General features: G+C 35.1%; 1 protein-coding gene across 1 annotated transcript in view; it reads right to left on the minus strand.

The window, feature by feature from the left end:
- LOC145268190 (retinal dehydrogenase 2-like) overlaps window positions 1-16,116 on the minus strand; it is a 63,249-nt gene that overhangs the window by 20,512 nt on the left and 26,621 nt on the right. Inside the window, exons 3-6 of the mRNA XM_080123429.1 lie at window positions 15,050-15,190; window positions 13,338-13,464; window positions 11,322-11,383; window positions 10,807-10,935 (exon numbers count right to left, since the gene is read on the minus strand). Of these exons, the coding sequence (XP_079979555.1) occupies window positions 10,807-10,935; window positions 11,322-11,383; window positions 13,338-13,464; window positions 15,050-15,190 (459 nt within the window). The remainder of the gene's footprint in view (window positions 1-10,806; window positions 10,936-11,321; window positions 11,384-13,337; window positions 13,465-15,049; window positions 15,191-16,116) is intronic.

A 16,116-nucleotide genomic window follows, 5' to 3' on the forward strand; every position in this document is an offset into this window, starting at 1 on the left:
GAGTATTTGGATAAGTACAGATCCCAAACCAGCTGGGAGAGGTTTGAACATGACATCCAGCAGCACTTCAGCAGTCACTCGAGCTGAACAGAGGCAGCTCGAGCGCTGATAGGGGTGAAGCAGAGGGATGGAGAATCCATTGCTCACCTAGAGTGACGCATGAGCGTTCTTGCTAAGGTAGCCTACCCGGATTAAGATCGGAGAAATGATCCGGCTACCCAGGCCCAGCTGGCAGAGTTCTTCACGGACACTGAGTAATTCTCTGTTGCGTGGCAAGGGCAGAACCTAACACGTTGGAGGAGGCCTTTGCACAGGTTCGACGAGCTGAAGCTCTTCTCCAGAGATTAGGAAAATTGGAGGAGAACAAGACAGACTGGTTGAAGGTCTGCTACGGATGCGGTCGACGAGGACACATCCGAACAAAATGCCCTGAGCTTCAGAGTTGGGAAGAAGAAGCCACGAATCCAGAACACCAGGACTTAAAGGTAGGGGGAAGATATATACCCCATCCTAACTTTAAGAGGGGTCTATTGTGCTTTGTTTGCCAGAAAGAAGGGCACAGGAATGTAGGATTAAGGACAGAAACAATCCACCCAGAACCAAATTAAAACCCAGGAAGACCCCAACAAAGAAATCTTTAAACTAATTAATTAGGGTTGCCCCAGTAGTGAAAGGGCGGGTGACCCCTAGGAGAGATAGGAATGTCCGGAAAAGCATAGATGGGACTTTAAAATTAAAATGCTACAATTGTGGAAAAGAGGGACACTATAGTTATCAGTGCAGAGACGGGGTGCACTGTTTCAACTGTGGCCGCCCGGGACATTCAAAGAGGGCCTGTATGTTGAGACCTAAGTGTTTTAAGTGCGGCAGTGAAGAACACTTAATTTGGAGTTGCAAGGCAAAGGGGTTCGTACGGTGTGACGAGTGTAAGGAAAGAGGGCACACCGCAACTAGCTGTCCACTTAGAAAGAAGGAGACATGCCAGGGGTTCGGGAAGAGTGGGCATTTATGGGATAGTCGTAGAAAAAGAAAAAGTAAACTTAAGAATCCTTCGGACAAGGATAGAGATGAGATTAAGTTATGTCAAATATGGTCCGAAGATGACAAACTCACCTGCAACATTGAGATAGAGGGCGAAACGTTCAGAGCGCTGATAGACACCGGATCGGAAGTTTCAGTCATTAGTTCTTTAGAGTTGCAAAGACTAAGACTCCCCGCCGACCGATTTATGTCGACTAAGGTGAACGCGTTTCAAGCAAATGGGGGTAGATTCAGATTAGATTGGATGCTGGAAGTAAAGACAAAGGTGGGGGAGACCGAGACATCCCACACACTGTATGTAGCACCAAAAATGACCCACGACGTGATACTGGGAGGAGACTGGCTTAGACAGAGGAAAGCCATATTAAAATTCAACCCTCCAAAGTTAGTCCTTGGGGAGGAAGAGATTATTTTAGGTAGCACGATGCTCGCTCGAGTGAACCTCGTGTCTCGTGAAGATTTAAAGATTCCACCTAGAATGGCGGTGACGAGCTGGGGTGAAATAGAAGGGGCTATAAGGGATAACAAAGCCGTTTATCAGGTGTTACCCCTTCCCCACATAGAAGAGGACGAGGACGTGACAGTATTACCAGCATTAGTGCAGGAAGGTCAGGCGCAGAATTTTCTGGTAGTTGTAGCAAATACGAGTCTGAAGACGGTTAACATTAAATCAGGAACTAAGTTGGGCAGAGCTTCAGTGTTAACATTAAAAACTAGGGTGAGGTGCGAAGAAATGCCTGTAGAGAGTGAAGCAATTAGTGACAAGGTAGAATTAGACTGTCCTAACCAATACCGAGAGAGATTAGGAAGACTATTTAAAGCTAATAAGCGAGTGTTAGCAAATTCAGATAAGAAATTAGGTAATACGCATACAGTAAAAATGTCAATGGACACAGGAGACCACCAACCAATAAAGATGAGGCCGTACAGAACGCCTATTTGGAAGAGAGTTGGTTGAGAAAGCAGTGAAGGAGATGGGAGAGGCTGGTATTATTGAGCCATCTCAATCACCTTGAGGTTTCCCAGTAGTAGTAGTAGAGAAAAAGGATGAGGGAAAATAGATTTTGCGTAGATTTTAGAGAACTTGATAAGATAACAAAATCTACTGCTTATCCTCTGCCCTTGATAGACAACATTTTGGCGATGCTGGGGAAGGCTACATGTTTTTCCTCCTTAGATTTAAGATCAGGTTACTGGCAAGTGGCAGTAAATGAGAATGACAAACCTAAAACGGCTTTCTGTTGTCACATGGGGTTGTTCCAGTTCCATGACATGCCGTTTGGGTTAGCAGGAGCCCCTGGTGTTTTTCAATCATTAATAGCAATAGTGTTGAGGGGATTTGAACATTTTGCCATGGCATATTTGGATGACATCTTAATATTCTCAAAAACCCTGGAAGAGCACTTTAAGCATTTACAGGCTGTGTTAGATTGTCTGAAATATGACTTGAAACTAAAAATAGAAAAGTGTCAATTTATGAGAAAAGAGACTAAACATTTAGGATTTATCATAGACCAATCTGGAGTAAGGCCAGATACTGATAAAGTAAAGATTATAAGGGCAATGCCAGAACCTCAAACAGTTAGACAAGTTAGAGCATTTATAGGAACTGTAGGTTATTACAGAAGGTTCATAGCAGGGTTCTCTAGAATAGCTATACCACTAATTAATCTAACGAAAAAATATGCTAGGTTCAATTGGACCAAGGCATGTCAGAAAGCATTCGATACGTTAAAAGTGGAACTGACATCCATTCATTTATTGATTTATCCCGATTTGAACAAGCCTATGGTCCTATATATGGATGCTAGTGATACGTGTATAGGAGCTTGCTTGACTCACCCGTGTGAAGAGGCAGAAGCTGTAATCCCGGGAATAAAGGATGAAATGCCTATCTACTTTCTCTCTCACAAGTTAACAAAGACCCAACAGAAGTGGCCCGTGATTGAAAAAAAGGCCTATGCTATCGAGTACGCTTTGCAAAAGCTGCATTTTTATTTAGCGGGTGCGACGTTCGTGATAAAAACTGATCATCGTCCATTACAGTACTTGTTCGATGCTGAATGGAAGAATCGAAAGGTGCAACTGTGGGCTATGCAACTGAGTGGCTACGACTAAGAGTACCTGTCCGGAAAAGAGAACACATGTGCAGATTTATTATCTAGAATTCCCGAAGCGGTAGGGGAATCTAGTTAATGATAACTATAGAATTTGCGTACTCAACTCTCAGCAATTGTAGAATAGGCCCTCGGAGATGGAAGATGAAAAAGAGCCAGAAGAAAATGACTCAAGACGATTCCGATAAGATTGCGTGGAAATTGATAGGCCTGAAGCTACTCAAGTTAGAAGCGAGCAGGGACAAAGAGTATAGCGAACTTGAGAAATCGCTAGTAGAAGGGAAATTACCGCTTTCAAAATCGAGAAAATACCTGTTGGAAGATGATCAGGTGTACTATGTAAATGGGGAAGAAAAGAACTCAATGTTACGCTACGCTTGTATGTCCCGGATGGTCACGTGAGGGCCAGTGTAGTGCAGGTAGCACATGACGGGTTAGGTCATGTAGGTATTGATAGGACTTACTCGATTTTAGCGAAGAAATACTATTGGCCTGGTATGTATAAACATATCCACTCCTATGTGACGGAATGTGTCACTTGCCAGAAGCAGGCTGTTAAAGGCGCTAAGACACCCCTAATGGAGACTGATATTCCATCATACCCATTTGAGAAGTGGAGCATGGATGTCTCAGGGCCATATAATAGTAGTAATAAGGGAAATAAGTATATAGTCAGCATGGTCGATTGGTTAACTAGCTGGGTAAAGGCATTCCCGGTGCAAAGGAAGGATGCACAGACCATGGCGGAGATACTTATGAATGAAATTCTCCCTAGGTATGATGTCCCACATATGTTAGTGACAGACAATGGCAGAGAATTTGTAAATGCCACTATAAGGGAGGTGACGGGATATTTAGAAGTGAAACATTACCACCTCTCCATACCACTCCCAGAGCAATGCTAAAGTAGAGAGATTCCATAGGTTTTTGGGAGATACGCTGTCGAAGTTATCAGAGGACAAAGTCGAGAATTGGGACTTGTTCTTGAATCAGGCCTTAGCAGCGGCCAGACTTTCACATAATGATACGACTAAATTCTCTCCATATTACCTGGTGCACAGTAGAGATGTAATCTTCTACTACCAAAAAAAAAAAGTATCATAAAAAAATGATTGAGCAGCAGCATTCTCTGTTTGGTGAAGTGCGTCGAAGGATTAGCTCAGCACAGAAAAAGCGTAACAAAAGATTCAACGATGGAAGGGTTAAGAAAACATATGGAGTTGGCGACCCGGTATACGACAGAACACAGGTTAGAAAAGGAAAATCAACAGAAGATAAAGCACGTCGTTGGGGAAAGTTTATCGATAGTGAATGTTACTAGATACGAACTAACAGAACATAGACAAAGAATTAACTGGCTATCTCATACGGTCATCAGCCTAAACGGAAGTTTAACTTTTATGGCTAGAAGAATAAGTACCGTAGAGGCTGTAATTGGGCAAATACTGGAACTGCTGATGATGACAAACCAACTCGACTCATCAATTCAGTTATTGACATTGGCGATGGAACATGTTAGGACACAATTAGATTTACTTTCATTAGCGCACATGTCACCGAGCATCATACCTCCCAAAGACTTAAAAGCAATACTCGGGATGATTCAGTCAGACTTGCCACATGCTTTACGCTTACCAGTAGATCCAAAGAAGAGTCTATGGGAATATTATAAAGCCTTAAGTTGTGCTACAATTATGCAAAATGATAAGATTTACGTAGTGGTTGAGTTACCTTTGTTGAGTGGAGGTAGCGACTTCGAGGTGTTTAACGTAATTTACCAATACCGTTTCCTAATAATGTCACTGAGGAGAGAGCAGTAGCAAGATACAAAGTTGAAACTGAAGGAATAGCTTTTAACCCCGCCCGAACCAAATTCATAGTGTTGTCACCTAGCGAAGCACTAGCGTGTAGCACGAATGCACTGAACGTTTGTGCAGTAAAAAGTCCCATCTATGCAACTAACAGACACAACTTATGCGTCGCTCAATTATTCCAAGGTAATGAGGAGGAAATCGATAAATACTGTGGAGCAGATATGTCAGTGGATACACTCCCCCCCCCCAAAGCTATACATCTATCGGATGGTGTTTGGGCAGTTGCCTCAACTAGTAAGCGAAGACTGACGAAAGTCTGTAAGGGACGACAACAAGGTTAAATACTTATTCATCCACCTATGACCATTATAGATTTACCTATGAATTGTGCAGCGTTTGGCCCAACTATGGAGATCTTGCTGTCCTATAAACTTACAGAGAAGTTTGAGCTCCAGAATGACTTTCTGTCATTAATTAAAATACCGCGTGTAAAGTGGTCGAAAGTATGGACCCCTATCACTAAGGGATTTCCGAAGATAGAAGCTCACGAAATTCCACCTCTTCTGAAACCAGTCGGAAAGACCACTATAAGCGAGTTAGTAGAGGAGTTACTAACAGTGAAGAGTAATAACGAACAAGAAAAATGGCAATGGGAAGAAGTAAGTAAATGGTTATATCCCACAATAATCATCTTGGTCGTGATGATGATAATAGCTTTTCTAGTGTATGGGAAAAGGAGAGTAAGCCACATCAATAGCATCCTAAGGGCTAGAAAAGATGCTAATAAAGTAGATGAGGATAACCCTCAATTAGAGCGCTTAAAAGAAAAGCCCATTCGATGTTTGAAATGAATAGGGATGAGCATAAAATGGGGAACGCTACCGTGGTTTTTGATAATGCCACCAGTCCTGATCAATCTGGTACAGAACCGAGACTACCAACAAACCCCCGCATCTAATACCCTACCAATGTTGGAGATACATATGTGAAGACTGAAGCCGGGTAATCAAGAAAGAGCCATGGAATGAAATCCGGAGAAAAATGAACTATCGAATAAATAATTACATGCGTCAAATATATGTGTGTGTGTGTATATATATATATATATATATATATATATATATATATATATATATATATATATATAAATAATGAGGGTTCTGGACTCTTATATAACCATAATGAACTGAAAGCAGATTTTAAAAAAAAACAAAAAAAATACGAACTCTGAAAAACTTTTTGCATGTGCATGAAAGAAAAAGCTTTTAAAAATTTTCTTTTATTAACGAAATAGCTAAATATTATGAATTGTAAAACCACAGAGATTCCCTAGTATTAAGGCCAAGTAAGAAGTGGGTTAGAAAAAATATTGATCTCAATATTGTTTCTTTTAAGTAGGGGAGGTAATGTAACAAAGTAAAGGTGTGGGTAGGTTAGATAAACTAAAATCGAGTAAAGCTACAAAAATATCAAATTGTCAAACTGAAATGAAGACGGTTTAAATTCTATGAAGAAAGTTTGAGCATAGAACCAGTCAAAAATATTTCCTCTTACTTCAAAGATGTTTGCCATGTGAATAAAGTTTTAGTAGCATTTGTTGAACAGTCATTCACTATATAAAGTACAAGATTCCGAGAGAGTTTTTATGTTTCACGTATTCAAACTTTGCTAACTCAGATGGCTAAAAAGATTTGTTTTATGACTAAATGGAAAAAACAACAAAAAAAAACCCACTTTGTAAGAGATTTTTATTCAATTCATTAGCAAGAAATGCTAACCAATTAACTAGCCATTTTATTTATTTCCAGTCCTGGTGACCTTGAACACTTCAGTAGACACCCTTTTCAATTAGTTTGAACCAATTTTAATTGGTTCAAATCAGTTTCCTTTGTATGCATAAAATATTAACTTATTTCCTGCCGATTTTTAAGTTGGTGCCAACAAAGGCAGAACTGTGCAAAAAATAACTGTTGGTTTAAAGACAAGTTGAGAAACTTGGCAGCAAATCAGACATAGAAAAATCTTTCAATTTGGTATGTTTCTGATTGTAAGCATATTACCAGCAAGTTCTAAAGAAGAAAAAAAAAGCTTAATTCAAGAAACTAATTGGATAGCTATGAGAGGAAGATAGACATTAGATTACAAAAATTACTAGAAACTCAATCCAATTCGCTCTTCAAGTAGAAAGTTTTATTAATGTTGAAACTGAACTTTAACAGACATACAGGTTCTACCGGATGGGTGGGGGGTAAAAAAAAAAAAAAAAAAAAAATTCCATATGAAATTTATTGAATTCATAAGTATACGACTGCTACATCAGGTTCGCGTTGAACACAGATACAAAAGACGGATGTGCAGCACACAAACGTTGTCCTGTTTATTTGACATTTTCACAAAAGGCATAGGTCACTTCCTTTGACCTTTTGCTTCATTTTCTTTTTCTCTATTCACCAAAAGAACAAAAAAAAAAAAAGAAAAAGAAAATAAGAATAAAAATCCATGAAAAGAACAATTTTCTGCCAGCACACATGTGCAAATATTCTAGGTATTTCCAACTTTATTTCACCATAAAAATTAATGGACTGAAATGAACAACTGAATTAATTTCATCAACAACGTTAATGAACATTTCAGAACTATGCCTGATCACACATGTACACATACATTTGTTTTTTTTCATTGTTCATAATAGATAGTATATGTAAATTGGTTCTATGTTTTATTTTAATGTTGGAGTCAAGGACATGCATGTTTTTGAATTTCTACAAAAACTCCAGGATTTGGAGGAGTATCTTTATGAATCCTAAACATTAGCTCATTGGAGGTTGAAAAATTTCAGTGAACAGAAAAAAGTTTTTAAATGTATCTTCATAATTATATAAAAAAAACGGTTCATAATTTTTAAACAAAATCATGGAGAAAAAAAAAAAAAAAAAAAAAAAAAAAAAACGAAAAAAAAAAGTTCATAAACACTTATTATAAAGGTTATGTGATGCTATCCTGGTTGCAAGCCACCAAAGTGCAACCCTATGATTGTCCAAGTCACTATCTCTGTCAACAGCGACCAGATGTAACTTTTTGCTGGTCTGTCATATGCTAGAAGAAAAGCAATTCCATGCACAAAAAAAAACAACTCAGTTCTTCTAGTCTACTGATTAATCTCCAGGAAAATGATATACAAATATATAATTATATACAGTTGTCTTTACAGTACAATGTTCAATAATATCCGACTGAGTCTATAAGTAGATTTCACTTCTCTTTAATTATAGTGATGAGGATGGCGCAAAAGGGAGGGAGGTGCTGATTCTCTACAAGTTGCTCTGTCTCAAACTCGCAAGCTCAACTGTCTCACTGTTATTTTTAGGCAGTGTGCCCCATTAATATATTCAGAGAAGGGGTGAAACCAGGATTGTTCCCTGGACCAATCATACCCAATAACGTCATCCCAAACTTTATAATAAGAGTGCACCTGTGGATCTGCAAACGTTCTCATGGCCCAATGGGATCACTCCCATGATCTCTATGTCGATGCACTGCACTTGAAATATAAACATCATTTCTCCAGAACCCGGAATCATCACCTGTTTTGGAGTAAACTTCAAAAATGACATTGTCGATTTTCATTAAAAAAAAATTGAAAAATCGAAAATCACAACCCTAATCTTTTCTCTCAGCAGGGTTTTTCGCTGTCACCTGGGCACACCGATGATAATTAAAGAATAAAAGAATCATCTGCCCGGTTTTCTCCAGTACTTCAGGAATCTCAGCCTTCCCCTAGTGGGGAGCTTAATCGCTCCCTGGGATGCTCACATCATAATTTTGTTATAAAAGTTCAAAGACTGAATAAAACTTCAGTAAGCGTTTTTTTTTTTTTTTTTTTTTACACTTAGTTTTTACCATAACATTTTCCCTTTAGAAGGTTTCTAGGTATGCTGAAAATGAATATTGTATTTAAATTTTCCACAAATAAGTAGTTTCCCCAGATATAACATGTCCCAATTCCTACTGTAAACTCTGATAAGATTACACAGGTTAGAGTCACATTAGACTGTTCCCGATAATTCATGGATCCTACCAGAGACAAATTTTATTGGATGGATGGGCAGCCTGGATCACTTCTAGCATAGAAAGTATCAACACTATATTTTTCATGATGTTGACCTGATTGACCCCTTGATACACACGCATATAAAAGGCTTATGGTCCCATTGTAAAAAAAAGAAAAAGAAAAAAGAAAATGAGTTTTCCCTGTATAATCTAAAATAATTAAAAAAAAAATTTATTTTGTTTATTTTTTTCTTATTTAAAACTTAACTTCTGAAATACTGACATTGTTTGCATATTGTTTGCACAGAAACAGTAATTAGGAGAATTTGGTTCTTTTTATGGATTGAGAGTTTTGCCACTCAATCTCCAGGCCTGCCTTTTCTTTTTGTAACAAACCAATTTTAAAAAATATTTTTGGTTTTATTTATATTCATTTTGTTGTGTAGAAAAATAAAATGTATAAGTATATTTACAAATAAAAGAACATTCCGTAAATTGTCAGTCAAGAAAAAACGTTTATGGTCGTTTTTATTTATGTGCAGAATTTTGGAAATCGGAAGTCGTAAAATGGATGGACGGTTTCAACACCCAAACAAAACAATTTGAGTTTTAGATTAAAAAAGATATAAAAAGGCAGTATGTTCAGCTAAAAATCAAAGAGTCACCAAGTTGATATATTCTTAAGCGGTACAAATAATATCTAAAATGTAGAAAAACTTATTCTTTCTCTGACAGGTTAACTAGGTCAGGTTTGATCAAGAGGGGGTTCAGTTTTATTTTTTAGTGCTATTATATTATTAGAAACTGTGTTGAATCATTCAGGAATCTATTGAATAAATGAATTGTCTGCATATATCCAAAAAGAAACTGGCTTGGTGGAGTATGTGTGTATGTGTGGGGACTGGTGAAGAAGGAAGTTTTCATAGAAATACAGAACACAGCAATGCCAGATAACTCTTAGTTTTATATGAAGGAGATATCAGAGGCTCTAATTGATTTATAATAAATTCTGAATATGTGCTAAATTTAAATATCAGTTCAGTTTTCCACCTCCAATAGGAAACTTGTAATTGTGACAAAAATAGCTTCAGTAAATGATCTGTTACTGTAACTTAAATGTATTAAAAAAAAAAAAAAAAAAAAGAAGTTTTTTCACATGAAGTTAGACGTCAAAAACATTTCTACACAAACCTAATAACACTTTAATTATCCAAATGTATCAGGTAAATAAATTCTCACATAATCGTATAAAACAAATTAAATCAAGTTTTATACAAATCATTAAATACTTTTTAATTCAGCATTTGTTGAAATTTTTAATGTATTTGCTTAAAGTATTTAAATTAGAATCATGAACATTTAATATTCCTAATTTATTCATTAATTAAAAAAAAATAAATAAAATACCCCAACAACATTAAAGCTCCTGTGGTACATCTGTACCCAGTGAACTCATTTACAAGTAATTAAAATGAAATTAAAATAAATACATCTGTATCTGCTCTGAACCACGACGTTCTATTTAAACATTTCTGATGTTTTTATTATATCAAGTTGTAGTACTTATTGCAAAATAGTAAAGGCATTTTTCTACAGTCTGGAGAAAGACTGTTCAACTCCGGTTAACATTTTTAAAAGATCAAAGTAAATGTTTAATACATCATCCATTTTTCCAATTAAAAAAAGTTGAGATTTTTTTTTTCAAGTTGAAGATAAATACTTTGGCAAGTTTTAAACATTTTCTCCAATCAAATTAGATCTCTATATTGTAAAATTAAACTCACCTCTTTAATAAGATGACCCAGATACAAGGCAGTTAATGGAGTTTGCTCAGCTGGTTTTATGATGCACACATTTCCGCAGGCTAAAGCTGGTGCAATCTTCCAGACGAACATAGGAATTGGGTAGTTCCACTGGAGAGAAATAAAGATAAAAATTTTTTAAGTGAGCAATTAAATTCCAAAAAATTGAAGATCTTTTGTATAGTAATGCACACTGTGCATAAGATAAAGTAGTCGAATATTATTTGAAAGGACTTACAGCAGTTTTTCAGATATTTTCACTGTTAATTACTTTGGAACAATAACTTCAATAAAATTTTAAAAATTGTTTTAAAATTTTAATCATTTATTTGAAGAGATTTTTTGCATCTCATGAAATAAAAAATAACTGGCTAGTAGATTTTACTAATTTTGAAAATCAACCAATAGAAATATTTTTTTGCCACAATGCATCAAAAATGCATAAACCTGCATTAGTTAAGTACAAACTTGAGAATTGAAACAAGTTAACGGCTTACAGGAATAATCTGGCCACACAGACCAACTGGTTCATGGCGAGTATAACAGAAAAAGTCTCCATCTAAAAAAAAAAAAAGAAAAGAAAAAAGTCATTCTTGTTACATGTAATTTTGGAAGTCCTGTTAAAAATAATCAAAATTATTAAAATGTGAGAATACAGATATAAATTAATTGGCGCTTATGTCAACAGATCATTAAATCTAAGTGAGATAACCAGCATAGACATAGAAAAAATAAGCATATTTTGCAAGATATGAAAAAAAAAAAAAAAAGAAAAAAAAAAAATATTACATGAATACTATACCTTCAAGGGCTGGGTGAAGTTGAAATTAGTCCCAGAAATTTTAACAAAAAGAAAACAAGTTAATCAAACTTAAAATATAAGAATGTTAACAAAATAAACTTAACGTATTACACAAAACAAAAGTAAACAACCTGTTACAATGAAACAATGTTAATTAATCACAACAACAAAAATTAAATAAACTTGTTAATTAATGGAAATGAGAAATCACATCACATATTGCTCCCTGATGGCAATAATTATACGGGAGAATACTTCTCCCTTACCATCGTTTCAAACAAGTTTATTTAATTCTTGTTGTGAATTAATTAACCTCGTTACATTGTAACAGTTTATTTTTGTTTTGTGTACGTTAATTAATGAGTTTATTTTGTTACTTAACATAGTTATATTTTAAGTTCGTTGATTAACTTCGCTAACTTGTTTCCTTTTCATAAACTGTTTCAGCAATTTCTGGAACTCGGCTATAGTAATCATGTAATTTTTTTTTTTTTTCATTTAACATTCTTTCAGCGTCCCAAATTATATCTTGCAAAATATGCTTATTTTTGCTATGTCTATGCCGGTTATCTCCCTTAGATTTAATGATCCGTTGACATAAGCGCCAATTAATTGTAATTAGTATTATTAGCCAGATCTTGTAGCAATTACATGTTTTCTACATTAATATTATTTACTGTTAATTGGTTGAATACTAAAAAAAAAAAAAAAAAAAATGTTCTAGAAAAATACATTTATATTCTTCAAATCAATAGAGTGAATGCTACTTAATTTTTTTCTTTTAAGACTTTACCGTTTTAGTAAAATGGAGCTAAAAGTGATTTTGAAACAAATTTAAAACTCGATAAAATTAGAATTACTTGAGCAACATCAAATTAATCATACATTTTTGCTAGTTTTACTATAATTTTGTGTTGAAAGTGAGTGTATACACAAACATGAGCTTACAGATAATTTTAAAACTTGTTCCGAATTACCCTACATCAAAACAAGAAAAATCTGACGTACTGACAAAGCAAAAACATTTTAAAAATCATTTAAATTGATCATCTATATATTTTTTTTTTATACATAAAATCATTTAAGCGATTAATGGGGAATTCATACACATCACAATTTTAGCAAATTATAGTTTGAGTTATCACCCTTTGTCAATTTTTTTTTTTTTTGCTTAATCGCATATTTTTGTTGTTAGAGTTATGTGGGTGGATTGAATTTTATGGCAACACAGGCTGTCACCCTCACGCCATTTTTTTTACATTTAATTTACACATTTTTTTTTCTTTTTACCAGACCTAGCTGGAAGTCTAGTTACAGCCTGCATCCATTTAGAGATGAACCAGTCATGCCTATTTTGAATAGGAAGTTATTGACTGTCCAATAAAACCACACCACTCAACCTCAGTTGGTGGCAGGTGACTGATCTAATTCTCCGTGCAGAATGTTCCAAGTGATTCATCTATACAATTCCTTCCTGATCTCCATCTAGTCGGGTAAAGAGTACTTACAGGCCAATAAACAAAGAGTCTTACAGTGGTTGCTACTCCTTAAATGTTACAGAAGCCGAAGAACAATTATAGTTTTGGCAATATCTCAATCACATGCAAGCTAAGAGATTTAATTTGCTCAGCAATTAAGTATTTCTTTACATTACATGTTAACAAATATTTTATTAATTTGAAAGAATGGGAGTCTAAAGTGATCAACTTACCAACAGGGATTGTCTTTCCTTCAATTTTGTCAGCCCAACCCGCATAATAACGGAGTACATTTACAGAAAAACCAATTTCACCATAAGCAGCTTTGTATGGCTTGCCACAGTCAAGGGTCTCCAAACTCTGTAAAGATTGAAAATTCTTGTTTTCAAAGTTGGCTTAGATTAATGTGGATTTTAATCCAGTAATACTTGAATTACAGAAGAATGTGATAGAGCTTAAGTTTAAATTTGACAAATGAAACCAGAAAAACTGAAATGATCAAACCAAGGATAATTGACTATTGTCAATTTTGTTGCATATGGGGGGGGGGCGATTACATTAAGATAAATATACAGAAAATATTTTTACAACTATTGATCAATGTGTATTAAAATAAAGTTTGAAAACAAGATGTATTTACATTTCAGTCAACATTGACAGAAGTGATTGGAGCGTTTTTGGGTCAGTTTCATTCTTGAAAATGTGATTATGTATTTTAAGGCTATCCATTGTATCTTTTGTAGAGATTTTGTCCATTACAATTTTTGTGTCAGTCAATTTTTTTTTAATGTAATATATGGCAGAATTTGTTTCATTTTGAAACCTCTTTACTTTTGGAAATGAAAAGTAAATTTCCAACAATGAACGTGAACGTCATAACCCGAAGCCAAAATCTTGGTTTTTCAGTCTAAGATCTACTAACTAATATATTAACTAAGTAATATATTAACTAACTAAGCTATTTGAACCTTACAAAGCTTCAAACATTACCTTAAAATAACTTTGGCATGACAGATTCATCATATTTCAAAACATGAATTCAAACAAGAAAAATGGATCCTCAATAGCATTGGAAATTTTAATGCTAAATGATTTATTTTGCTTATATTATTAAACAAATAGCTTTGGCCATCTTCAGATGCATCCGATTCCGGCAGCTGCAAATTTTTCCGGGAAAAGCTCGAAACCTATGGTAACATCTTGATTTGACTAGATCTGTGACAACATTAAATAATTAAGCATAGTTTTCTTTCTACATCAATAAATCAACTAACATTGTGAATGACAAGGTGTCTGTTTTAAAAACAGACTTTAAATATTCAAACCAACCTCAAATTCTTTTTCTGAATATTTGACCCTCTACAACAACAAAAAGTGAAGCATGCATGGTCCCCCGTGAGTACACAGTGAATGAGGCATTAAAAAAACAAACTGTCCATCCATAAGCACAAAAGTGTCAATTTTAGTCATTTTAATCCAAAAGAGGTGCAACTGGAGTTTTCTCGTAAAATCCGTTTTGTTATTTTTTTTTTTTTATTCATATCATGTGTAACTTAAAATGAATTTGTAAGTCCAGCTGTTTATGCAAAATCTACAAAAATTCCAAGGCATAGTTATTGAGAAAAATGCGAACAGACAAACGGACAAGGGTGAATTTACAGGTACACCCTCCTTTTGTTGGAGACCAAAAATCTTTTAAATTTTAGTGGTTCAGTAGGTACAACTACTCATACAAATAGAGCATGTATTAGGTTGGTGCAAAAAAACAAATAAAAAAATAAAAAAATGTCGTTTTTTGACATGAAGTTGAATGTCAAAAAATGACACTTTTGCACTAACCTAATAATTTCAACAATTAAGCTGAACATATCGTCTTCAAATTCAATAAAGCCAACACTTTGCTTCATAAGATGACTCATGACATTTTTTTCAGTTTATTACTTACGGCCAAGTAAGTAGCCTCCTTTTCAATCAAATCACAGAGTTTGAGAAGCAGAAGACCTCGGTTACTAGCATCCATTCGTCTCCATGGAGAACCCCTCTTGAAAGCCGCCTTGGCTGCTGCCACTGCCTTGTCAACATCAGCCTAAAAGAAATTAAAGATTCAATTTTTATTCAGTTAGTAGAGGAAACAAATTCAAAAATTAAAACAGAAAAAATATAAAAGTACATGATCCTGGAATATTGAAGTTAAATATATATTCAACAAATGAATGACTAAATGAAGAATGCAACTGAGATTTGTCTTATTTATTAAATCAAGATGGTGCAAATTGTTCAACACCCACAAGTTTAAACAAACAAGAGGACTAAGAGTTCTCTGCTAGGAAAAAAAAAAAATGATTACGACAACTGTTCGTAAAGATCTCCAAATTTATTCATCAGAAACACTTGTTCAAAAATCTGTGATACCATTGGAGCACAGGGTGGAACAGGTACTAGTGTGATTGCAAGAATTAGGAGAGAATTAAATGAGGTTAGTAAAATATTACTAATTAACAGATAATTAACTTTTTTTTTTTTTTTACTCACATTCATCTCCGACAAGATATATTGCCACTTTGACATAAGGGGCTACTATTTGGAACTATGCCTAGAAAAGATTAACCAGATGTTGGTTTACATTACATTTAAACTTCTCTATATCAGTACAGTCAGGAAAGCAGGAAGGGAACTCCAAAATTTACCTGTTCAAGGGAAGAAACTATCAGAGTAGAAATCTTTCTGACATTTAGGGACCTCAACAACAGTGAAGGGAAATAATTTTGTTGCCAAGCAGGTTTGTCGGGGACATGTATGTCGAAGGGGCACAAGTGCAACAAGTTCATCAGATCAAGAGAAAATGTAACTATGGAAAGAGGTGCTCGACTGAACTCCAAGGTTTCATCGTTGAAAGACATTCCAGCAAGAAATTGTCTTTCAAAAGAAAAAAAGAAAAACTGATTCCTCAGCATTTATTCAGCATCGGGCAAAATTCCTATGAATAGAGCCTTCTTTACAAGGATTCTGGAA

This window comes from Euprymna scolopes, chromosome 4, assembly GCF_053919585.1.
Source record: "Euprymna scolopes isolate OS-2025 chromosome 4, ASM5391958v1, whole genome shotgun sequence".
NCBI classification, from domain to species: domain Eukaryota; kingdom Metazoa; phylum Mollusca; class Cephalopoda; order Sepiida; family Sepiolidae; genus Euprymna; species Euprymna scolopes.